General features: G+C 44.3%; 1 protein-coding gene across 1 annotated transcript; it reads left to right on the top strand.

The window, feature by feature from the left end:
• The first annotated feature begins 1,502 nt into the window (after nt 1-1,502).
• tbx15 (T-box transcription factor 15) lies at nt 1,503-21,412 on the top strand. The gene is made up of 8 exons (XM_077581036.1): nt 1,503-1,984; nt 5,769-6,039; nt 9,179-9,280; nt 12,780-12,951; nt 14,796-14,963; nt 15,039-15,103; nt 18,369-18,466; nt 19,901-21,412. Exons 1-8 carry the CDS (start codon nt 1,756-1,758, stop codon nt 20,704-20,706), a joined length of 1,911 nt encoding a protein of 636 aa, XP_077437162.1. The 5' UTR covers nt 1,503-1,755; the 3' UTR covers nt 20,707-21,412.
• The last annotated feature ends 5,544 nt before the right edge of the window (nt 21,413-26,956 follow it).

Here is a 26,956-nt window from a genome sequence, read left to right as displayed (position 1 = left end):
TGGCGGAGGTCTGCTTACGCGGGCCTCGTGCAAGTTGTTTTACTACTCTTATTATGATTTTATTTTGCACGCTCGGGGTCAGAAAGGTTCTGCTAATTGCACATTAAAGGCATGCGCAGCGTGGACACTCTGAAAAATGAAATTCACCAACCTCGCGTTGTTCATTCAAAAGAAACCAAGAAAATGACAGTGACACATTTTGAATTGAAAAGCAACAGCTATTCATTCGTAAAGTCCCGTTTCATAAATAGGTTTATTAAAAATTTTGACAAGATTTAAATGAGGTCCGCCACTGTTTACGTATTGCCAGCAAAAAAATGATATGATTATATTGAAATGCAATATAAACTATTCAACTATGTTATATTGTAATATAAAATATCAATAATAATTAATAATAGCAATATGAATATTTTATATTCTACGTCTTTTTTCTTGATTTCTTATATCAAATCCTCCCACCTTTGCGCTGTAATATGAATTATGATATACAAATGTTTCCGTGTGCGCGCGTGTATGTGTGTGTGTTGTGCAGGTCGACGTGCGGTCGCAAAAACAAAACAAAAAAGCCACACTATTTTTGCACGTGCTCGGAAAGTAGGTGCAAAATGACAGTAAATCAGATTATAAAAGTCCTAAAAACAACAATTTGCTCCGGCCTGGATTTTATTTATTTGATTTTTTTAAATATATATTTTCACATTTTGTTGCCCTCGTTATTATTGTGCTGAGCAAAAAAAAAAAGACACTCGTAGTTATATTATTTGGTTGTAAATGCATTATTTATTATTATTGAGTTCGTAAGGCATGCACATCTTGAACTTTAATAATGTTCCATTGATGATAGAGCACATTGTTGTTGTGTAAGCATAAAAATATTTGTGATGATTGATTTTCTACATTTTAATAAGCCACTGGTCATCCTATATTCATTCATATTAGACAATGTAATCAACTTCAATAACAATAATGAGAGCAATTTGTCATAATTATATAATAATGGTTACATTCCCATTTGTGCATTTAACAACTGACTTGTTGGAATTCAATTGATGTTATTATTACAAGTTAAAATAAATAATGAAATACTTTTACATTAGTGGTGATAACAATTTGTAATTAATTAAAATATTAATTTTCTCCCTACCTACCTACACCTGCGCGTGCGCATCCTCTGTGACCATCGTTTCATTTACGAGTTAAAAAAAAATATATATATATATATATATATGTTGTTTTTTTAAATGTCAAACTAATCCATGGCGACTATAGGCTACACGTCAAGCATTTATTTTGCTATTTCCCCCATTTTGCTTTTTTGGGTGCGTGTGTGCCAGTGATTGACAGCCGTGGTGAAATCTTCCATTTTGGCCGTGTGGCGGGAGTGGCTCTCGCGCCATTGGTGGAAAAAGTTTGCCTGGCAGCCCGCTCTCGCTTCCGATTGGACGGCGGAAGCGGCCCCGCCCTGGTGTTAAAAAAAAAAAGCGCCTGTGCAGGCGTCCGATCAATCAGAGGCGACTCGCCCCAGCACAAACTCCACCATGGCGGCCTGCAGGGGAAGCTCCACGCAGCGCTCCTCCTCCTCCTCCTCCTCCTCCTCCTTCTTCTCCTTCTTCTCCTTCTCCTTCTCCTCGTCCTTCTGAGTACTGGATTACTTTTGGTTGCGGGCTCTTTTTGGGGAAGTCAACGTCTGTGTGTGGCCGCGCGCTGTGAGGACCGAGCGGGTGCTTGGCGTGGCTTCCGGCCGCTCCCGACATGAGTGAAAGGAGGCGTTCGGCCGCCGCTCTGAGCTCGCGAGCCCACGCGTTCTCCGTGGAAGCCCTCATCGGCTCCAGCAAGAAACGAAAGCTCCGGGCAGCCGCCGCCGCCGCCGCCGCCGCAGCAGCAGCAGCCGCCGCCTCCAGCGTGGGCTGGGACCACCACAAGGACGACGACGACGAACTCCACTTGGACGACCCCGCGCACTGCCTCGACATGGAGCCGGGTCAGTGCGCATGCTCGCAACACCACATGCCAACTTTCTCTTCTTTTCTGTGTTGTTGTTGTTTAGTTTTAGTTTTAAGAAGACCCCCGTCTTTTCAACGCGTAATTTACCGAAGACCGACTTTTGCCTCGGTATGTGAAGGCAGCACGGATCGCCGTGCATGTCCGCGAAAGATTGGCGGTGGGCCCGCGGGAGCGCGCACGTTCAAGTGCACGTCGCAAATCGTGCGAAAACAACATAAAAAATAATCCGTTTGTTGTTTAATAAAAATATTTATATAGCCTATATAATACCGATATTATTAAAATGGCGGATATAATAAGTTTTTACTTATATTATTCGTATTTACATGAATGAAAGTATACGATGGTGTGCCAGAATCCTCAGTAGCACTATACAAAAATGTCCAAATGTTGTAATATGTATTTAATAAAATGGCAAAACGTCATATAAGACGCTACAAACAAAAAAATTATAAAAACAGCCATTTTAGTCATGAAGAAAAAGTTTAGCTTTAATGTGGAAATTATATTCTAGATATTTTGTGAAAATTTTAAAAACTAAAAACGATGAAAGGAAAAAATAACAACAACATTGTTTAAAATCTGTTAGTGTAAAACAATTTTGAAGGCTTCACTAATCTCGCGTGCACGACCCACCAAGTGTCCGAAAGTCTGGCGGCAGGACAGCGGGAGCGCGCACGTCCCAAAACACAAAAGACGTCGTTCGAGTTACGGGTAGGCAAACGTTATCATCAGAATTTGCCTTTTAGTTGTTTGTGCGTGCAATGAACTTGAGTCATGTTAACACACACACACACACACACACACACAATATCCCAATTATGATGTAATGTGTACTTCATTCAAATTACAGCCACGTGCGGTTTGAAACGACGCATTGGTCATTCTAAAATTGTTTTTAAGCACATCAGTTCAAGTTCCAGGGGGGAAATTAGTACAAATGTAAAACAAGAATTATGCAAAAAGGTTAACACCGTTTTTTTAAACAATCTCCGAAATGTCAACATTTTGTTAAGAATGTGAAGGAGAGAGAAAAACGCCACATATCCATCTATTTTTTTTATATGTTTCGTAAAAAATGGTAAAAATAACATAAATGTCAAGTTACAGAAAAAATGTCACTATTGTACAGAAAAATAAAATAAAATATAAACAAAAATCAACTTTCAAATGCTCATATTTCTAAAGCAAGAGCGCTTCGTGTTAAACATGTTCAAATAAGCTTTGTAATATTTGTGCAAATATTGAAACAATTCAAGAAAGTATGATTAGAGTTTAATCAATAAATCTAAAAAGCGACCGTTTATTATTGTTATTATTATTATTGATAGTGGCAGTATTGCATGCACGTGATGCAAACGGACGACGGCATACAAAAAGGAAATGCGAGTCCATCAACAAAATATCTTCATCCAAATTTGAATTTGTTGTCTGGAGTGTTTTCTTTTTGGTGAGGGCAAAAGACATTGATTTAATTAATCCAATTAAATCTTGACTATAATATGCAAAGGTCGCGTCGAAAAGTGTTCTTGCAATCCCGTGAAGAAGTTGTGGTGAAGTCGAAAGTGCGTTGCGCTCGCAACTTTCCCCAAAAGCGCAGAAAAGGACATCTTTTGTTCTTTTCATTTCTTTTCATTTTTTCCCACCCTCGCAAACCTCCAGCGGACGATCGAGCTGCTCGTGGCCGGCAGCCGAGCCTCTTTCGCCGGCCTCCGATCCCGCGCTGCTTGGCCGCTTTTTTCTTTCTTCTTTTTTCCCCAACAACAAAAACCGCTCGAAAGAAAATTCGTCTCAGTTCTTAAGTGGCCCAACGCACATACTCCAAATCACCGAATAGAGATTTTATACTCTGTGACGTCACACATCAAACACGCATTCAGGAAAGCAAAAACATCATAATTGGTGTGTGTGTGTTTGATGATGAGGAAGAAGGTCAAAATATAGCAGACAAATTGTGTAAAATTGTGGTGAAATGACTGTTTTTGAAGGAAGAAGTGATCAACATATCATGTTTTCAAATTTTCATCCAGTTGATCAAGGAAATAAGTCAGGAAAAGTATGCCACAAAAAAAACAAACGCTCGATTTTGCCACCAAAAGCCACAATTAACCACGCCCTGCAGAAAATGTAGAAGAAAATGCAATAAACGGCATAGAACACTAATAAACACTTCTTATGCCACCCAAAAAAAAATTCAACCAAAATAAGGCACGTTCTATAAAACTTAATTTCCGGAAGGGAATATTTTTGTGCGTCACAATGTAAAAATTCACAAGATATGAAAAAGAAGAAGAAACTCCTGCAAAAATGTACCTGTAGAAAAAAATTGCAAAATGTTGCACCAAATTGCTGGCTTTGTTTTTTTTATTTTATTTCAAACTATCTCCCAAAAAAGTTCCGCAACAAAAACGCTCCCAATTTACAATTGCCACAAAAATGATACATTTCACTAGCGCAATAAATAAATAAATAAATAAATAAAGTCATACCAAAGCTGTTTGGGTTAAATGAGGACAACAAGATTTGATCACTTTTCCAACAAAATTCCTACTTGGGACTTTAAGTCACCCCAACTTTATTTTTAGAGCACCTACAACATTTTCACCTTAAAAAAAAAAAGAAAAGAAAAGCCTGGCCAAACAAAATCCCTCCTGACCTAATTTGGGGCACTAATGAGGTGTGCGCGTGCGTGAGTGTGCGAGTGCGTGTGCGTGTGTTTGTGTGTTTTAACAGCTCCTATTTGGCCTCCGCTTTTTTTCCCCTCTGAGGAGTTTCTTCTAAATTGAAAAGTTTTCCTTTTTTTCCCTTCCTGATGTGAAAACTTGCAGGCGGATAAAATGTTGGCGAATGTTAGCTTCTTGCAGCCACAATCATCTTAATGATGATCCTAATCATCCTAATCAGCATCTCGCTCGATGCAAGCTTGCTCAAAATGATGACATCCACAATTTGGGACGTTTAAATGACAATTTGTCCCCTGCGGTGTATGACGTCACAGGCAGAATAAATGTGGACGCTAATGAAAATGCTTTTTTTTAAATTTAAGTTAAGCAGTTGTGAAAATGCAAGTTAAGCATCTGCACATATGGCTATGACGTCATCATGCTCTGCTTTGTCGAATTTTGCACTTTTCACTAGTGTGGGAAGAAATATTTGATGTTTTCTTTTACTCATGTTTCATTACGTGGAGTTTAAAAAAAAAACAATTAAAAAAGTAATAAATAAATACAATTCTTCCGTTTTATATTGGGAGTTACTACAGGTCAATTGGAAATTAGATGTAAGATGTATGTTGTAAGTGTGTGTGTGGGGGTGAAGACTTTGACGTCAGATTTTTAATCGCCATTTTCCAACAAGTTTTGCATGATACAGGCTTTTGTTTAACGTCATTTAAAATATGAAATAATATCCGTATGTGTCATTTTAATGAATTGTATAATTGTATATGAATTGTAAATTATGCATCATTTGACAGCAATATAATAACACATGAAATGAATTTAAGAAACATTTTTTCACTTTTAATCTTTGCTTTTTAAGATGAATATTTATGAATGTAATAATAATGTCAGCAATTAAAGTTGCATTTCACAATTGGACATTTTTCACCACAATTTATCAAATGCTTGTTTTGACTAAAGCGCAAAAATATTGAATTGCATCAACATAACAAAATGATTGTATTGAGGCAATTACGTGACGTCATTTCAATATTTTAGCGCCATTTAGTCATTTTTTCTCATATATAACGTCCTCGGCAGATTCGGAGGCGAGTCCCGGCTCGGATGGCTCCGACCTGCAGGCGGAGAGGACGTCGTGTTCGTTCGGCGAGCTGCCGGCCGCCAGTGAGGCCTCCTCCTTGGCGGCCTCCTCCTTGGCGGCCTCCTCCCTGCATGCGGCCTCCTCCGCTTCAGCGCCGTCCTCCTCCTCAGGCGCGTCCATGGAGGAGATCCACGTGGAGCTGCAGTGCGCCGACCTGTGGAAGCGATTCCACGACATCGGAACCGAGATGATCATCACCAAGGCCGGCAGGTAGGGTAGCCTATAATCATCATCATCATCATCATCATCATCATCATCATCATCATCATCATCATCATCATCATCATCAGCAGCAGCAGCAGCAGCAGCATCATCCTGATAATAAAATAACATAAAATTCCCCAAAATAAGCTATTTATTTGGTCGACAAAAGAAATAATTTTTGGGGCGGGGGAATATATCATAAGGTTTTATCTTTTGCAAGGTAAAATCTAGTTATTTTGTTGTTTAAATAAGTCAACACGAATTTTGACTAAAGCTTGTTTTAAACTCCAATATGAAAGATGACTTAGTTTGTTTTTGTAAAATGTTGATTCTAACATTTTTCCACGTGGCTCATTTTTAAGAAACTGTTGGTCTTATAATTTTATATATATATATATTATATAATTAATAGACATTTAGGGTTTTTTTCATAGTTGGGTTTGCTGGGTTATTTTAAAAACACAATTTAAAATTAAATATATCATATTCTAGTTCTCGATAACGTATTTTGTATTCTGTTTGTAGTTATTCTATAAAATATTTTGTGTTTATTAAAATAAAATCCAATGCCTTTTCTTAATTCTTTTAACGTTTTTTATTTTTTATCTTGATTGGCTTCGTTTTTGTATTTTTTTTTTTATGAACTTTTGAAACTATGAGATAGTTTATTAATGCACATAAATAGCCTATTTAGTTTTAAAGTCACCCCTGGGCACGCATCTGGTTCATTTTAATAATCCAAAAATAAACAACAGTCTTGTTTGTGCAATTGGATATTTTGGAGATGAAACAAATGAATATTTTAAAATGGCATCAATTGTTATGCACGCATATGTCGTTTTTGCATCCTTTTAAACCTGTGATGAAAATAAGACATTTTCAGTATTTTTTTTTTTACCTCTAAAACCAATACAAACTCAAGTGCGTTGCAGGAAAAGGAACAAACAGATCAACTTAATTTGTGTCTCATGGGTAAACATTATGATTCTTATGGTGAATGTATTATTTGTGTGTTATTTCATTTGCTGTTGAAGCAAAATGTCCTGGTGTGATGCCGGCCACTTTATTAGGTACCCCCCCTGCGCAATCCAATCTCGAGCGAGGAAAATAATTCTCCCTTTTCATGGCCTTCAATCTGCGCCAAACTGACAGCTGTTCCTAATATTTTGACCTTCTCCCATAGCGCGATGTCATGACGTAACAGTGGTGTACCTAATAAAGTGGCCTCTTGTGACTCATTTATGACTTTTGCGTTTTCTCTCTCGTGCGACTTTTGTTTTTCCTTCATTTGGTTTTGCCTCATTAAACATTTTTATTGTTTTTATGCCTTTTTTTCTCTCATGTGATAAGAACGTAGAGATCGGGGCTTATTATAAATTTATACTTAATTTTTTTCAATTCCGAAGTGAAGGCCGTAAAACAGCGGCGCGTCTGCGTCCAGCTGTGATGACGTCAGCGCTGAATTTGAATGAACTCGGCGGCCCTCGTGAGATCATTTCAACGTTTATTGATCCTGCAAAGTCATGGCTTTTCTCACCATGTGCTGCTTTCTTTATGATTTTTATTGTTATTTTTTGGAGTGGAAAACAACAACGCTGGTTGACTTATGAGGCTACGTAACAACACATCACGCCCTGCACGTGACGTCAACGTTAACATGACGTTTTTGGACAAATCATTGCTTGTGTTCTTTTGCGACACAAAGCGATTGCGCAGTTCTTCATTCCGATTCAAATCTTTATTTGACGGCGACAATGCAGCCAAACATAGTCACAAACTTGCAGCTGATGTGACGCATGTCGAGGTTCGAGCTATCAAAATAGAAACATGTCAAACAATGCTTTTGCTTTTCGTCCTTCATTACATTTCAACTGTTTATCAAAAATAATGCTGTGGAAAAGATCAGACTTCATAAAGGTCGCTAATGTTTGGACTGAGAAAATCTAATCTCGTTCTGCGCTAGTTTGTAACGAATTGCAATAAAAACGACTCTTTTTCTTTTGTCGTTTGTTACGTAGTAACTGCATTGCGGGTAACAATATCAGCATTCATTTTTTTAGATTGTCGAGAACAAATCACTCTTACTGTATCATTATTTACGATCATTTTTTTAATCATTGCTGAGACACTATAAGTGAAAAATCGAATATTTGAAGTGAGAAGACGGCAACATTGAATGTTGTGTTCTTTGCGTCCAATCGTGTGCGAATTATAAGCAAAATCAAAACAAGAGAAAGAATGTTTTTACTACTTGCCCTTGTTTTGTTTTTCACGCTTGCTGCACACCCGTAATTGGTCGCCATTTTGTCGGTTGTTGAGAGCAAATTCAAAGTCAACGAGACAAAACACGCAAAAAATGAAGGCCGAAAATCAAGAAGAAAAGTCGCAATGTTGAGGACAAATTTCACGTTGTGTTCCTTGACGGCATCGGAATCCAATGATGGAGCAAAAAGTTATTGATTGCAAGAAGAACAAGACAAACAATTGTTTTCTTTTTTTTTACACTCCATGCAAATGAGTGGAGGTTAATCGAGCATTGTTTTTGTTTGTAAAGTGCTTTGATTGGCAAAGAAAGTGAGAAAGTGAGGAATTGTGCTTGAAGATAACGTTGCGGCGGTCCCACAAGGTCTGGACGACATTCCATATGATTGGAATCCTATTTGGAGTGCAACAAAAGCCGAGCAGGACTCTGACCGGGCAAACGGCACTTTTTGTTCTTTCTTCGCTGGTCATCGAAGAGAGTTTTGCTGCCTGCCGTTATTAAGTGCAATGATAATAACAAGCCGCAGACTTGTTTTCTTTTATTGCTCTCGACACAACGCTCACCCCAAACGGCTTGCGGTTGACTTTTTCATTGTTTCTCGCGCTCTTCGATTGTTGAGAGTAAATCGCTGCTCGGGGCTATTTTATTGTCAACCGTCAAAAGGAGTGACAAAATGGAGGACGACAACGAAGAACGCTTCCAAAATGCAAATGCAGAATTTGGTGCATAATATTTGGGCTGAGGAATCACAGGTTGATTATTTTTTTCTTTCTTTCCATAGCACATCACAAGCCGATGTTTGAGCCGATGTAAAGAATGAGTCCATTTCTCGGCGTCCTCATTTTTCACACTGCTTGCTGTTATTTTTCCCGCCGCCATCAGGAGGATGTTTCCCGCCATGCGAGTCAAGATCGCCGGCCTGGACCCGCACCAGCAGTACTACATCGCCATGGACATCGTACCCGTGGACAACAAGCGATACCGGTGAGACGCCGCCATCGCCGGCCTTTGCTGGAATTGGGAAAACTGCCGAGCTCACATCGCAATTTCCTTTTCGGAATTATGTAACAAAAGTAGCGGCTGTAAGGAGAGACAACGTAAAGACTAGCCTAGCAAGTCTAGATGCGAAATGAAGTCAAAAAGTTCATCTCCATCCAAGATATTGCGCTGCGTTTTGCACAAATCAAAAAGCCCAATGATTGTAATCGTGCTACTTTTTATTAGGATTAAAGTTGCAATAGGCTATTAGGAGAATAAAATCATCTTTTCTTGAAAGAAAAGCGCCACCCCAAAAAGATTTAGCATGTAGCAGTATTTTAAGACTTCAAGCCAAGGAAACTTCCAAAAGATGCTGAGTTTTTGGTCAAAGTAGACTTTGGTAGTCCATCATATTGACACACACGCTACGCTATTGCTAGCGCTAGCTAGCCCCAGCCAAGCGCTCCCCGTAGACGAATGTCCGCTTGACGCCAATTCTTAACGGCGGGGGCCTCTCGGGCCGTTCGCCGGCTTTCTCCCGTCATTTGCGGCGCGGCGGCGGCGTGATGATGGATGACTCTGGGAACTGGACGAGACGGACGCCTTTTGGCTTGAAGTCGCAGCCGGAGCTCCGAGCTCGGAGCCGAGCCCGGGGCCGAGCCCGGAGCCGGCATTCAAATGTATTCATCACATCCAGGCGGGCAGAATTCCCGCCGGCTGAGACAAAAATTTGGGAAAAAGTAGGACAAGTCAATCACAGACATCAATGACGGGAAAGTCATTTGATGTGTCCCAATTTGAACAAGGATGGAACTTCAGATTTTTTTAATGAACTCATTGACTGGCAGCCATTTTGACTCGAGCAACACAAGGTTGAGAAAAGTTGTAGCACACTTTTATGTAACAGATTACGTTTGACAGTTGTTGTCCTCACGAGACGCGTGACTGCTCTATCCAGCGCGACAGACGAGATGTTGCTTTTATCTCTTTATTAAAAGTCAAACTCAAACAAATGAAAATAAGACAACATTAGCACAGCACTGAAAAAGTCAAATAAATGAGCATACACCAATAAGTGCACTTTTTCAAACATGCGTTCTGAATTAGACACAACCAAGGTAGGCTAACATCGTTAGCTTAGCAAACTCCGCTAGCATAAGATGCTAACTGATGCTAACGTCTTCAATGACTCGTTTTGAGACATTTTTACTACCAATTAAATTCCCCAAAACATTGCATTGAACTTGTTGGCTCTTTACAGCCAACAGAAATCGCTTCTTCATCTTCAGCCGTCTCGTCTCGTTCAACAACTGACGTCAACACGAGCCAAGCAGATGTAATTCACGTTTGCCCACTAGGAGGTGCTAAAAGTCAACAGAAATCACTACCAATGCAAATTGCGCTTACACTCGGTGAATGCGATTTGCTAGCTTTTCTGTTCACAAATCGTCTTGAATGGAAAAAAACACATGAAAGAATGATTGCCGATGTTTGGACTCCGAAATGTACACAAGAGCTAACATATTTGTTATTTGATCACGCTTGAATTGTTCAAGTGATTGCGATGGCGTCCAAGCACGTATTTTTGTCCTTGGTCTGCTTCGCGACTGCAGCGAGCGGCGTGTAAACGTGGCACTGACACTCAACGTGGCTCATTGGTAGCGTTTTCATTTCAAAACCTTCTCCACGAGTCAGCGTCTTTCCCCGAAACCTCATTGTCGTTTTTCTTACGCTTTAATGGCAACAATTAAAAGTGTTGACAGTCGAGAAACTATTTGCAGGAGTCGTTGACGTCTCCAATCTGACGGAGAATAAATAGCTTGCATTTTTTTACAATTTTGTTTTATTTTTCCTCGCCAAAGAATCGAAAACGTTGACGTACTGTACAGATTTATGACTCCTTCTTTCTTTTTTTGCTACGACTTTTAACTGTGAGAAAATGCACGAGGGCGTCAACGGCAGCGGTGGACGTAAACACGTTTGACGTATTTATGCCATCTAGTGGCTGAAATAATTACAACCAGGCCAAAGTAGCAACGTGCGACTGCGGCAACCATCAAAAAATAACCTAAGATAAGGTTATAATCACAGAATATAATTATATTCATATATATATATATATATTTATTTATTTTTATTTTTTTACTTTGGATGGACTTTTTTACACGAAAATAAAATGCATGAATTAAAGTGTTGTTTTGTATTACAGTTGATTAAAAACAGATGAACAATTCATTTATGTCAATCATTGTAGAAATGAATAAATGATGATAAAGTTAGATGAGGAAGTAAGAAAATTAAGTAAAAGCACCAATTGTTCAATTAGCAAGATAATGTAAAAAATGAATTTGACATTCAATTCAGTAAATCAATAAATAAAAAAAATAATAATACAGTTATGTAAATACATCAATGAAAAGGACATTTTCCCAATTATTTATTTTAAAAGTAAATATTGTAAAAGGAAAAGCAAGAAAATGTCACCAAAAAAACACACACAGTAGCTTTTACATAAATTCTGATTTTATATAAATTATTTCTTCGGCTTAAAAAAAATCGAATCAAATGTTGTTTTCCTCTTGTGTGGCAGCTTATTTGACCTTTTCATATGTTGCGTAAATGAGAATATGTAAAGAAAGACAAAGCAATGAAAAGGGCAGGAAGCTGTAAAAGCGTTTACAAGGAAAAACAAGCATCTGTTAACATTTAACGCTAATGGCTAATAAGTAGCGTCCATGTTTGCAGGCCAGAGCAAACAAACGTGAAATTGACAAAAGGGCCTTTGAATTCAAATCATGTGGGAAAACGATGACGATGAAAATGATGATTGTTGCAAATGAAAAACATCTTTTCATGTTTGGAAGTCAACGACGTCCGTTAGCAAACGTAGCATTCAGTCACACGAATGACATCCGTGCCAAGTCCTTACAAATTGCTAACACAAGGAACGATTAGCATCACAAAATGTCAGCCTCAAAATTTTGTTTGATTATCTTCACGGTTGAATTCTGAAGCTAACCTAAACAGCAGCACCAACTCGGGCGGGGCTGTGAAAAATGACAATAAATGCCTCCCTCAATTATACACGTGCCAATTCTTCCATCAGTAAAAATATGGCCTCGTCACTCTAATTATGTTTCACACTAAGACATTGAAGAATGAACTTTTCTTTTGAGTCCATTTGTCGCTAACCAAAACAGCAGCACCTACCGAGGCATGTAAGAAATGAAGGACTCCTTCAAATATGTCCATTATCCATTTGTTGCTAATCTAAAAAATGAAGGCCTCCCTTAAATAAACTTTTCACGTTTCCCTGTCAAGAAAAAAAGGAAAGTAACGGCAGTTATCCCGAAGGTGACCGATTTAGCGAGTGAATCCCTTTGTTGCTAATCTAAACGGCAGCACCTACTGAGGCACGTAAAACCAAAAAAACTCCCTCATTTGAAGTGCATTGCTACCCAAACCAGCAGCCCCCGTAGCAATTGAACATTTTGTGTGTGGGCAGGTACGTGTACCACAGCTCCAAGTGGATGGTGGCGGGCAACGCCGACTCGCCGGTGCCGCCGCGGGTCTACATCCACCCGGACTCGCTGGCGTCGGGCGACACCTGGATGCGGCAGGTGGTCAGCTTCGACAAGCTCAAGCTCACCAACAACGAGCTGGACGACCAAGGACACGTAAGCGCCCGCCCGCCGGCGCCCGCCAGCGCCCGCCCACAACGCCCGTGTTTGCTGGCGTTGGTCACGTGACGTTCGCAAGCTGAGCCGCCACCTGTCGGTTTTGGCGCCGGCTTCACAGCTTTTTTGTCTGCATGTGCTGGACTTTCGCCGCCGATCCAGCTGCCACATGAAAGACAAACATCACTCGGGAGCCTTAAGCGCCTTTGAGTGCGAACAAGGACGAGCGCTCGTCCTCTGGCTGCTCCCGCGCTCGCTCGCTCCCGCGCTCGCTACATGTGCCGCAAATATGTTTCACAAAAGGCGGCAGTGGAGGCGCGCGAGCCCCGACGACGTGCGGGTGCCGCTCACGGGCACGTGACGGCCTTATGCCAAGTGGACATTGAGTCCCTTGGCCAGTAGTTGGCGCTATACCGCGGCCGGCTAACACTCGCACCTGCATCACGTCAACATCTGTTTACATGGACTCATCATGTCAACATCTGTTTGTCCTTTCATGTACGCACATCTAAACGTACATATTGAAAGCGTCTGTCTTCTGTCCACGCATCATCAAAACATCCGTCTGTCCATTCTCATGTGTGTATGTCCTTTCACGTGAACGTCCGTCTGTCCATTCACGTATGTTGTTGCAATAGGAGACCTGTTTAGGGCTTGTCTTGTCGTTTTACAGGAAGTTTGTTTATTTTCATTTGGATTCGTTTTTGTATTCGTTCCAGTTGCAGTTTTTATACGCCCCCATCGGCCCTTAAAGGGGGTGTGAAGGTTTTGGCCCCCCAGGAGGTTTTCTCACTTGCGACTAATCAGGAGCAGACCAAGGTCCCGTACTCGGTCCCGTGATGTGCGCGCTGAACGGGAAATAAAAGGGGAGCATTCACCAGGATGGTTCCTATTGATGTCATGTTCATTTTTTTGTTTTTTTTGAAACCTTAAAAAAAAAGAAGCGGTCCCATACGTGCTACATTGGAGCATCCTACGGAGAAGAATTGATGTCCAATCTTGGCAAGCGTCCATCCAAATATACATCATTTTTTTTTCATGCTGACAATGCCATTGTATTGAGTTCAGTTACAACCTAATAATTGTGTTCTATTAATGATCCCGTACGCGCTGCACTCTAATTCTATTCTGATAGGAGAATGCATGATAGCTGTGGGTATTTTTCCTTTTGTGACAATCGCATTGTTTTTTGTTTTGTGTCGTCCCCTACGCACTACACATTGGTGGGAGAGAAGACATTACTTCATGGCGTTTGGTTCAGAATCAATAGTTTTGAGCTCAGTTGAAATGTGTGTTGTATTAATAATCCCGTACGCATTACACTTGATGGAGGAATCGAGTTCTCTGCATTTCTTATCAATGGCGTTCCATTAAGGATCCCATACGGATTATACTGTTATAGGCAACATTTAGTTTTATTCTTTGCATTTTTACTTATCTGTTATCCATGATGTAAATTTGTTTTGGCTGTCATTGTTTTTTATTTACAAAGTAGTTGAAACCTAAAAATGCTGTTTTTACAGTCCCGCACACACTACCATCTGGTTTCCTTGCGGGGCAATATAAAGTCGTCATCGCCATCTTGTATTTCATGATAACTTCAAGCTGTATTGGTTCTGATCATAGTTTTTGGCGCAGTTAACTATGTGTCATATTGATGATCCCGTACGCACTACACTAGGTGGAAGAATTGATGACAGTTCTCTATATTTTTCGCACCCTTCACTTCATGTTGTTTTGGTTCTGACAATCGTTTTGAGTTGAATCGTAAACGCGGTGTTGTCTTAAGGTTCCCGTACACGCTACATTCTGAATGAACGTGCTTTCTTGCTGTTTCCGTGCAGATCATCCTTCACTCCATGCACAAGTACCAACCTCGCGTTCACGTCATCCGCAAGGACTTCAGCAGCGAGCTGTCGCCCAACAAGCCGGTTCCCAGCGGCGAGGGCGTCAAGACCTTCAGCTTTCCCGAGACCGTCTTCACCACCGTCACCGCATACCAGAACCAGCAGGTACCGTACGCACCGTCACGTCACGCTCCATCACAAGTTGACTGTGCATTCACCCCGCCGGCTTTTTCTCTGCAGATCACCAGACTAAAGATCGACCGGAACCCCTTTGCGAAAGGTTTTCGGGACTCTGGCAGAAACAGGTGCGTTTTTTTGCGCTCTTGGGAGGCGTGAAAGGGGATTGCGGAGAAGCCGTGTGAAGTTTTACATCCGACACTCAATTGTCACTGTCCGACAACTAGTTTGACCCTGGTGTCATCTAATTGCTGGATGGCGGGATGCGGTGTCTCTGTGTGGAAATTTCTAGCAGAAATGATCATTCACACCCAACACTTGTTTCTTGAACCTTGCGTCCGACAACTATTTGAGGCTGAAGATGTCATCAAGTTATGATTGTGTGAAATGCCACAATGAAAATCTGGGACGGCGCGTGACTTTTAACCCCTGACACTCTTTTGTGCCGTGTCTGTATGAAAAGGTATTGTGGAAACCCGGGACCAGGTTGTTACACACCTTTTGTGTTGAAAGCAATCATCACGATCTGACATCTATTTTCACGTTGGTCTCATCCAATGTTTGATTGTGGAATGCGGCGTCTGTGTGAAATGGTATCGAGTAAAGCTGAGAGCCGCGTGTTCAACTTTACACCTGCCACTCCTGCCACTTTTCTGTTGAAAGCCATTGTTGCAGTCCAAAGGCAATTATACGGCAACTATTTTGTATGTCATACCAGCTGCTGATGTCATGAAATGACCTGATTGTGGGATGCCTTGTCTCTGTGTGAAAGGGTATAGCAGAAGCTTGGACAGCGGTGTGAGCTTAACACTCATTCTCTAATTTTTCTCCCGTTGTGTTGACAAAAGTTGTTTGACACCGACTTTCTATGTACTGCCACACACTGACGCTGTCTCTCTGTGTGAAAGGGTATGATAGAAATCCGGGACCGGTGTTTTAAACTTCACAACTGACACTCGTTTCAAATTTTGTTGAAAGTTGTTTTTGCGGACGTGACTCAATTATCTTGATTGCGGAATGCTGTGTGGCTGCGTGAAAGGGTATTTGGAAAGCCGGGACGGCAGACTTTACCCTCCACCTCTCCCACCCCGGTTGCGTTGAAGCAATTTCTTACCATTTTATACGTCGTGATGCTGACACTGGCATCATCTGTGTGAAACTGGCTACCGTTTGAGAGCAATGTAGTTGAAAGGTCAAACTAATCCTGTTTGATTAGCTCATATTTGTAAGAAATGACAGCGCAAAAATCCTGACTGGGCCGATTGTTGGCTTCTGTTCTTGTGGTGACATCATACCTTCTTTCTTTTTTTTGTCTTTCTTTGAATCAGCATGTTGGAGGGACAAGGGAAGGGGGAAGGGGGGGCTTGAACATGAAAGCAGCCCCCCATCATCTGGTCCGCATTATTAGCGGCGCAGACATCTTTTTTCGCTTTTCAGACAATAGACTTTGTGATTTATAGCCGAGTGTTAAAAGCAAAAAGAGCAACACATGAGAAGATAACGGCGACTTCACGCTGGCGGAAAAAAATGGTCCAAATGAAAGAACGACATCGCGTCTTCCCTCCAACAAATTTCAACTTGACCCAAAGTCACAAATATTCCCCAGCAAATTTCTGTGACTCTTTTCACAAACGTGCCAAAAAACAACAACATTTTTCTACAAATATTAAAGCCGCTAACAATTAAAAGGCAACCTTAAAGGCGAGGTCTTGAGTTTTCACCCGCACAACATTTAATCCTTCTCAATCAACACCTGCGGCTTCCGTTAATGGCTGGCGCTGATTTCGTCATCGTCCTTCCCGGCTTGTATTTTGCCATTTTGTTGCGTTTCGCCGCGAGTGGGGCGGAAATTCTATGTTTAGCCCTGCAGCCAATCACAGAGCGGGAGGCGTGTCGCGCGAGGCGTGTCGCGCGAGGCGTGTCGCGCGAGGCGTGTCGCGCGAGGCGTGTCGCGCGAGGCGTGTCGCGCGAGGCGTGTCGCGCGAGGCGTGTCGCGCGAGGCGTGTCGCGCGAGGCGTGTCGCGCGAGGCAGGCGCGATGTTGACGAGAAGAGGACGAGTCCGTTTTGAATTGCTTGTTTACAAACACAAACGGACAAAACTAAACTCTCCACCTTTAAGTGTGTCAAGTCAACTAATTGCACTTTGAGGTCAAATTCAAAGTGATGATGAATGTCAAAAACGAAATAAAAGACAGGCCGTTTTTCCGAGGCCAATTAGCATTGGCGCTAACGTGCCGCCGCAGTCGATCGGGCAGGAAGTGCCTCGTCGCAGCGGTTTGCGTGCAGATTTATGCCCGCCGTAAAACCTCTTTAACGGCTCGGATTTCCTGCGAGCGGGACTTTTGCTTTCTCCTGACGCGCTCGACGCTTCCGCTGCTTGTAGCTCATCTTTGCGATAGCTTTCAGTTGACTGCCGACATTTCCTCTCCAGTTTCCTTTTAGCGTTACGCGTGACAACTAGCGTGATTTAGACCAGGCGGGCCTGCTGCTAGCCACAGCTTGCTAGCATTAGCGTTAGCATATACGTTTCACTCATGGCATCATTGTGGAACCACCGAAGATGTTTTTTTTTTCAACTGACAACTAAAGGCATGTTGATTAGCATCAGGCTACAACACATTTTTTCCAAAGATTTTTCCGCCCCTCACTGAAGTCAAAAAATATCAATAATATGTCAGAAAATTGTCCAAAATGTTGCTGATTGTTTTCCAAAGTCAAAACAGATGTTGACAAATGTCTTAATTGGATTCGACAACAAGTTTGCTTTGAACCGACCGCGACAGAAATCACAGAATATTTACTTTTGTGGGGATGAATTAAGAAGAGACATTTGGCATATTTGAGGAGGAAGATTGCGCCTTCCTTCCTTCCATCGTCTCCGCGCACGCGAGCTGTAACGCTCGTTCGCAAGTGCTGCTCTGAAAGAAAAAAAAACAAACGTTTGTGGACTGAAACAAGCCAACCGGCAAGACCGTTTCTAAGCCTGGCCTCTCAATGTCCGCTTTTTCTCGAGAAATGAATTTTTAATCCAATCCGATATCGCCCTCCCTTCGAAATCAATATTTGCTTTGCAACCAAAGAAAGAATGAAGCCACAAACAACGGCAAGTTAAAAGACTGTTTTATTACTGGATTAGCGCGACTAACTGCACGACGTCGTGACATCACATGTTGCTAAGTGAGCGTTGAGCTAACTTATTAGCATAGGTAAGGCAAAGTGGCTTTATTTTTTAGAGCGCATTTCATACACTTTTGAAAACTAAAGACATTGATAATCAAAGTAAAGAAATGAAAAGTATCTTAGTCGAAGAATCTCCATTAGCATTAGCCTTAGCCCACGAGCCCAGCTAGCACGTAGCTTGATGTTTTGTTGTGTCTTGTGTTGCGCTTCAGGACGGGCCTGGAGGCCATCATGGAGACGTACGCTTTCTGGAGGCCGCCGGTCAGGACGCTCACCTTTGAGGACTTCACCAACATGCAGAAGCAGCAAGGTGACCGGACACTCTCGCACCGTGGACGCCTTCGCACGCCTTCGCACGTCTTGCTAGTTTGATGAATTGTGCACTTTTTCATTTTCTCGCCACATGAAAAATTTTCTACATTTTTCAGTTCTTCTTGAACTTGCCCCTCAAACTTTTATGGCCTCGTGATCCCACAATCGAAAGATGAATACATGTAGTTGTTGTCTTTTGGAATGATGACAATTTTGGGTGGAATGAACTCGATATTTTTCCTCGAACCGGGACGGTTCCCTCTTAATTCACGGCCGTAGTTTTACGTCATGAAACATTGTAAAAACTCCCTGGCGGAGGTAACAATTCTCCCAGCGTCAGCACGACGCGAGTCACCCGATCCGGCCTCCCGACACCGTGTGACCGTCGTCATGACGACCCGGCTGTTTGTTATCGTTGGCCAATTTTTTTCCCTTCCGCTGGAATCTCCCCCAAGTCCTTGGAAACGAAGGAAAACATGACTTCACATGTATTTCACGCGTGTGCCTTCCCCCACGGCGAGCCTCATTTGTCCCACAACTTATCGAAGGCATATGCTGCATGTCATTATTTCAATTGAAACAGTCTGCGGCTAACGCTAAGGGCTAACGTAGCTGTCGACGTCTTTATTCAGACAAATTGACGCAAACGCGAAGAGTCACGTTTACGGGTTCAACAATTCATCAATGAAAAGGATAAAAAGTTGCTCAGTGTGAGCCAAGAGCGTTGTCATGGTTACGTGATGAAACAGGAAGTGAAAACCTACCAAAATAAAAACACTAGAAGAATACTTGGACGCAGCCAAAGCAAATGCGATGCGATGTTCCCTCACGACTTTGCTCTTCACTTATTGGGGATTCACTCCATCACCGATTTTTATTTGGGTCCATTTATGCTGTCCATTTTGTCCTGTAATATTTGAGTAAATAAAAGCAGCTCTTTTTGTCGTTCACCACAAGCTAATTGCATGCAAAGCAAAATGTCTTCCTTTGATGCTGGCTGAAATGAGGACGAGAAAAAGGAAAGCGGCGTAAGAAAACAGGAAGTAGCAAAAGTTAGCACAATAAAATGGCCGACCTTTTCTGACCGCTTAGCCGAACATGATCAGTCGCCTTTCAAAGAAGATGACAAAAATCTCATATTCATTGTTGAGAGAATTTCACATTTGGATCGAAACAATCACGCGATTGTTCATCGTTAATGCTTGAAGAATTGATGAATTGTTGCAGAGGCCAAAACAGGAGCAGTTGTTGTGACTTTGGTCGTCACGGCGAGTCCCTTGCATGACTTTTCATCACCGATGGCCTCTTTTGCGGGTTCTGCGGCACAAGCTGGGACTGGAACCGGCGCCGTCTGCATGTACCACGCCGCCGGCGCCGCCGCCGCCGCCGGCGCCGCCACGGTGCTCAAATGTGCCGTTTTGTGTGTGTTCAGGCGGCAGCACGGGCACGTCCCCGACCACGTCCAGCACGGGGACGCCCTCCCCCTCCGGAGCCGGCCACCTCCTGTCCCCGTCCTGCTCGCCGCCCGCTTTCCACCTGGCGCCCAACACCTTCAACGTGGGCTGCCGGGAGAGCCAGCTGTGCAACCTGGGCCTGTCCGAGTACCCGCCGTGCGCCCGCAGCAACATGGCGGCGCTGCAGGGCTACGGCGGCCTGGCCGACGGCTCCTACGGACGCCTGCAGGCGCCGGGCGGCGGCGTGGCCTCCGCCCAGCACGCCGAGTCCTTCCTGCCGCAGAGGACTTCCTCCTTGATGGGCATGCAGGGCGGCGCTTCCGGGGGCGGCGCCGGCAAAATGGATGCCTACGGAGGCCAGCTGGGCTCCTTCCCCGCCTCGCAGCTGCAGTACGTGATGCAGGCGGGCGCCGGCGGGTCCGGGGGCGCCTCGGCCGCCGCCCCCTCCGGATCCTCGCCGTCCTCGGCCCACGTGTTCGGCGGGGGCCACCACCACGTGCAGCAGGGCTCCTACAACGCCTTCTCGCTGCACAACCCCTACAACTTGTACGGATACAACTTCCCCGCCTCGCCCCGCCTGGCCGCCAGTCCCGAGAAGCCCCAGGGGGGGCTGCTGTGCCCCTCCGCCCAGTCCGGCGCCTTCGCCGAGCGCCAGTACCTGTCCAACGCCAACATGGACACCATGCACATGATCGGCAACGGCGGCGGCCAGCAGCAGGGCGGCGCCGCCTGCGACGGCCGCCAGTACGCCGCCCCCTCCCAGATGTCCATGCACATGGTGTAGAGACGCGGGGTCGGGAGGGGCGGCGCCGCGTTATTCGGACGCAAATTCGGAACATGTGAATTTTTGGGTTGACCTTTTAAAAAAGGATCGGAGCTTGTGAACGCGCCCCCTTTCTTAAAAAGGCCTTCGTGGGGGCGCCCGTTCTACTATTTAAGTTTATTTTGGATGCGGCGCGGGCAGCAGGGATGGCGAGGACTCGTGGGGACAGTGGCGACATCGTGTTGGGTTTGGCGGTTGGGTGGCGCCGTGGTTGGCAGAGGTGGAGGCGGGGTCACGATGGGCGGCGCCGGCAAGAGGCGACTGGATTTCTTACCGATGAAAATTGACGTCTCCCTTCCTCGTACCGCCACGTGGCGACAATCGGAACATTTCACACGGGTTTCGGGGACACGGTCGCGTTGCCGCCCACCGGGAACACCCCGAAGAAAAGTCCCTTGACAGACTGAAACCTGCTGTCGCCATTTTGGAGTGAGATATATATATATATATATCTAAAAAGCTTAAACGTGTGAATTTGTCAGCAATAGCAAAGCAGGTTGCTCAGGTGTGTTTTGTGGTATTTAAGTGCTGAGCAGTGCCGTCGTTCTTATACAAATGGGTGACATAGCAAAAAAGAAATATCCGTTTTTTTGTGCAAATGTACATAAAATATCTAAAGTGCCAAGCACGTCAAAAAGTTCAATAAATGTTTTAATTCATGTCCATCTTTGAATGGTTTTCATTTCCTTTTTGTGTGACCGCAACCGACGGCAGGCGACGGCTAACGACACGTCCGACCACATATTTCATCACGCTGACCACATTCTTTCCTTTTCCTCCATCTTCAAACGCGTTGTCTTTCTTTTGCAACAACGAAAGATGCGAGCTGCGGAGGTGCGGGCTGCGGGGGTGCGGAGGTGCGGAGGTGCGAGCTGCGTTCCACTTCTTGTCGAAACCGGCAGCAAAAGTCTCCCTTTGTACTTCCTGCTCGCCATCAACACGTCCAATCTTGGCCACGCTGACGTGTCACTTTTCTGCACTCCTGTGCCACCTTTCATGCTGAGCAAGTGCAGTGCGAAAAGGGGCATCAAGTCGACTACTACTTTTGTGAACGTACTGTAGCCCTCAAGGGACGAACTAAATATTTTTAGAACGGGGATGGTTTCCGGTCCATAACGTCAACTTTTCCCCCCCGCAAACGAATGAACGTAAGGAAGCCGTGAAGGGATGAAAACTTGTCATTTCTCATGAATGCGCTGATGACGTTGACATCGTGAAGTGGACCCCAAATTCTCTCCCGCTCGCCAAGCGGCCAATGAGCTTCCGTTACGCGCACGTTACTCGTGTCTGCCCAACCTCGCGCGTGCAAAATCCTACGTGGGCCACCATCACGGCACATGAGGACCGCCGGCAGCATTGGAACCATCTGTTGGATTTTTCTTTTCCTGTGAGCGGCGAAGACGTGAAATGATGAGCGTGATGTCGTCATTTTGGCAGCGTGCCACCGATACGCCGACGACATTTCCAGCCTCCGACGATTCATCAATGACATCGTCCACCTTCCGCCATCCATCAAGTGGAAAAGAAGCTCGTGGAAGCCTTTCAACCGTCCCGACACGGCGGCACCCGCAAATAAATCGGTTCCGCTGGCCCGCTTTCAGACCGTCTTCGTTTTGGGTGACGCGAAGGCTTCGAACGGGCAAATCTGCTTCTGCTCATCCAAGCCGGCATTCTTGCTAAATCCCGTTTGTTCTTCTCCTGCCGAGATTCCGCAGACGTGAATTATTGCCCACGGCAGACACGGATTTGCTTTTCACGGGAGTTTCGACACGAGTTGCAGCGTTCCATCAAAAAAAAAAAAAAAAAACGTCAGAAAAGCTTCCCAGCCACGTCGAGTCAGCTGTGAAGTCGTCATCCGCGTGGCTGCGATGCAACAAAAACATTTCAACATCTTCAGCAACATTTCATTTCGCTGGTGATCCTTTTTCTTGTTTTCTTTTTCTTTTTGTTGCGGTGCAATCATCTTTTGATGCTCAATTTGCGCTGGAGATCTTTTAATGTCTCGTGAGCCCACGTTTACGTTTAATAAGATTTCAGTCAAAGGAGAGCGAAACAATTGTCTTCGCTTTATTGTTACTCGTCACAGCTTGTGACGCTAGAAATGTAAAAACAAAAAGTCCATTCTAAAGTCGTATGTGGAAGCGTGCAATTAAATTACATTTTAAACGCTAACATTTTTAGCATTTCGCCATTTGAACGTATTCACAAGTACAATTCATCATACTTGTAAAAACATTGAAACCTGCTTCAACACATTCAAGCAAACTTGAAAATGCGCTGGAATGTATTTGCAAAGATGGTTGACGGTATTTGCCATGATTGTTTTGGGATGACGAGGCTGGATTGAAACTGGAGATTTTCATATCCAATTAAAATTTAGGACTGATATAAAAAAACATTCTATTACGTTCTTTCAAGAAACTGATGAAAGAAATGTCCAATAAATTTGTGACGACCAAAGCTAAAGTTACAAGATCGTAATTGTTGCACTTTGAATGAGATCCAATTGCTTTTTTTGTTCCCTTTTATGACTTTTGACAGCAGAAGTGAAAAAAAAAAAAAAAAAAAGTCAGCATCATAAAATGCTTAATCCTCACATTTTCCCGCTTCATTTTTCAATTCAATCTTGTGGTTTAAATAAGATTAGCACTGTTGAAATTCCTCATGCATGTTTTATTTTGACCAAAAAAAAAAATACAAAAACTTTAGCATTTGGCCGCCACTTTCAAGTGTAACCAGCACCAGACTGAAGCTTCTAAAGACCAGATGACTGGCTACGTTTTGGAGCCGCGGGCCGTTTTGCCTCATTTTAGTGACACGCACGCACGCACACGCACGCACACGCACGCACACACAGCAAAGTCTGGGGAGTCAAACGAGATGTGGGCGATACGGTCGACCCCCACAGGCAGGTGTTTCTCATTTTTGAAGGCGCCCCGCTGAGAAGCCCCCGTGTCTAAATGAGAGAGGTCCGCTTCGGTGGGCGGGGTTCCGAGGGGTCCGCTGGATAGTGTGACTGACCGCGCAGGTGACCCGGATACACCGGAACCCTCACCCGCAACCCTGGTGACACTTAAGAGGAAGCGCTACAAGCCTGCCAGTCGGCTAAGCTAGCGCCGGAGTTGTTAGCCTTCAACGGCCGCCTCCTACGCGCTCCAGGTACGAGCACCGAATGCATTTGAAACATGCTTACATTAAAATGGCCGACTTGCTGTATTTACTGGGCCTTGAGAGTTTTTTGTGGGTTGTCTAATGATGGACACGGCGGCCTCCTAATTTCGTGTCTTTCGGTGAGACTTCTGTCTGCGGCTGATTTGAGTTTTTGCCGAGTCGAGTCGCAACAATTCAGCCTTAAGATGCTCGATTCCAAATGACTTGTTGGCGACTTTTTTGTGGATCCTGCCATGATGTCCGCCCAATTCTGTGCCAGTTGGTCTGATATTTTGCTCCCTTTCTAACCATTTCTTGGGGCCGGGAATTCAGCCCAAAATGGCTCATTCCAACCAAAATGGCCGTCTTCCTGTTCCGTTTTTGGCATGGGTCCTAGAGACTTTTTGTGTGCGTCTTGACATGCTAGACATGTCCACCCAATTTTGAGTTGATTGGTGAAACCGCTGTCTGTATTTTTCTAACAATGTACTGTACAAACCCTGGAATTTGGCTGCTTTAACCCAAAATGGCCGCCTTCCTGTACATTTTTTGGCATGGGTCCTTGAGACTTTTTTTGTGGACGTGTCCACCCAATTTCAAGTCGATGGTGAAACTGATGTCCGGGGCTTTTATTATTACTTGTTAAATGAGACTTGTAACTAACTGTGTTAGCGCACCTGGCTAACACAGTCCCAATGGAGTTAGCATTGGTGTCTTTTGGGGTGTTAGCTTTGTGGGGTGCGAGGAACGGTAGCCAGCTAGCGGCGGTGTAAACCTCACACCCTTCCAGACGCGGCGGCGGGCGACACACGCTAATGCGCCCGCTGGCTTTTAGCCGCCTTGTTAACAACGCGCAGACGCCGGGCTGCTTACATTATCACCTGGCTTTTCTCTTTTTGCGCCAGGGTGCGAGACGGCCTCTTCATGCTAACAGTCGGGGAAGGTTCGCTTCTTTCAGACGGGCAGCGGATCCGTCATGTGTTTTTGTCCATGAATAGCGCAGCCCATGAAGTTGTTGTTGGTCGCAACAACACAGACACGGAATGAGCCGTTTTCCACTTTGAAGGTGCTGAGCAAAGTCCAACTTGATATTTTGCTTTTGAAGGTAGCGTGAGAGTCGTGACAACATCCGTAGCTCTTTTTTGCCGGTAGAAGCTGAAAAAGGTGGCGACACGAACGCGCAAGTTGACCCGGCAAAATTCCGCCTTTGAAAGTCGTCGTAGGAGTTCGTTCCATGTCTTTGTAGTTTGGCCTTGGGGGAGGTCTGGCTGTTCGTTTGTCCCACTTCACGCACGCATGCATGTATGTGTGTATGACCTCCGCCCACGCCCCCATTGATAGATTGTAAAGGGGTCTTGGGGGGGCAACCAGGAAACAGGCCACAACTTGAAAGGCAGCCGACACACGCTGCAGTCCAATTTGACATGACAAGCGAGATCAAAGTGTTTGATGTCAGCATGCGTGTGCTGCTTCCTTATGACGCAATATTTGGCCATGGGAATGGGCAGATCGAGCCGTTAGCATTGTGGCTACGCTGCGCTTCAACAAACTTCCTGAGATCATAACGAGCGTTTTCAAGATTCAAGTCTCAGCATGCCAGGCCTGATGTTGCGTTCAGGCTTGGTTTGGTACTCGCTCCGTCAACTTTGGAGGAGGCGGCCTTCTCTGCTCGCACAATCGTCACGAAACCGACAAAGTGACAAAACAAACGAATGAACAAACCAGCCGGCCAGCACAGTAAGAAAGCAAGCACAAAGGACAAATATAAACGGCTGTCGTGGTGGAATATGATCAGGTTGGACCCGCGCTTTGAGTGACGGCAGCTAGCGAGGTGACGCGCGCGCGACCCACAATGCGTGGGAAGCGGCGCTGTTGCCGCGATGATCAGGCGCGCGTCCATTTCGGGCGAAACGGCTTTTTGTGCTCCTAGACCGCGTGCGTGTATTTATACGAGGTACGCATTTATACGTGCGGCCTTTTCTACCGTTCACAGCGACCCTTGAACCCCCCGCGAGCCCCCCCCCCCTTTCGTGTCAGCCACCCAGCCACCTCCTAGCGCTCCATGCTAATCCCTCCCACCTGCTGCGAGGCGGAATGTCAAGTTAAATTTACTAGCGCCTCAGGACAGGTTTGAATTGAGGACAGCTAAGTCGTACTCGGACGCTTTCGTAGCGTTACGACTCGTTGACGCTGCGGAGTCGTCACTTTATCAAACAAACAATCACTTATGGAAGAATACATTTGCATTTCCTAACATGAAGAGTGCTAATAATTGGATCCTCCAGCGAACGCCAACTTCAACGCCAGCTTCAATTGTGTCATTTGCTTGCGATAGATTTGAATCGATTGCTTTTTGAAATCGTCAGACGGCTACGCAGCCTTTTGACGTGTTGCCATGCTAGCGTACGTTCGTGAATTCAAAACACATTTAGTGTACAGCAAAGCGCTAAGACGACGCACTCGGGAGAATCTCAAACTATTTCCACGCCTTCTTTTGAGGGAAAACGTCAACTTTTTGCAAAGTAAGAAACCAAGAATTATTCGTACTTTTCGCAAAGAATGCTGCAAAAGGAAAGATTGTCTTTGTGGATGTGCTTCGATTCACTGGCTTGTTTCACTTGACTTGGTGTTGGCCAATGCTAATGCTAATGCTATTGCTATTGCTAATGCTAGCTTGATTTTGTGAGCAATCGGGCTGCAATACAGAAAGCTCGTCACTTTATGACTTTGATGCGGGTGGGTTTGAAATAGTCGTTTTTTCTGCAAATTGGAACGCGCTGCAACGTTGACTGCGGCTGCCAGACGGCGCATTGGCTGACGCTGGCCCACAACTTGAGCTGGGGAGGCCATGGGTACGAAACCCGCTCCAAGTAAGAACAAAAAAAAACCGCACGGCTTCAAAAGAGAGTCATGTTTATTTGTTTTATTTTCTACCCACACGGAGGAAACGTTTAAATAGTTCGAATGTCCGGCATCTCGTATCCGAGTCAGACGCATCTCGAGGTCGGGCCGAGTGTTCCTTTTTTGGGGAAATGAAAAGATGCTCACCCGAGAATACGTT

Source organism: Vanacampus margaritifer, chromosome 11, assembly GCF_051991255.1.
Source record: "Vanacampus margaritifer isolate UIUO_Vmar chromosome 11, RoL_Vmar_1.0, whole genome shotgun sequence".
NCBI lineage: Eukaryota > Metazoa > Chordata > Actinopteri > Syngnathiformes > Syngnathidae > Vanacampus > Vanacampus margaritifer.
The sequence above is the reverse complement of the archived record's forward strand: the minus strand, read 5'-3'. Positions and strand labels throughout refer to the sequence as shown.

Excerpts from the sequence above, each read along its gene's own strand:
- tbx15 (XM_077581036.1), top strand. The coding sequence starts at position 1,756 with ATGAGTGAAAGGAGGCGTTCGGCCGCCGCTCTGAGCTCGCGAGCCCAC. Across the intron at positions 1,985-5,768 it reads CTGCCTCGACATGGAGCCGG|ATTCGGAGGCGAGTCCCGGC; the intron begins GTCAGTGCGCAT and ends CGTCCTCGGCAG. Across the intron at positions 15,104-18,368 it reads CGGGACTCTGGCAGAAACAG|GACGGGCCTGGAGGCCATCA; the intron begins GTGCGTTTTTTT and ends GTTGCGCTTCAG.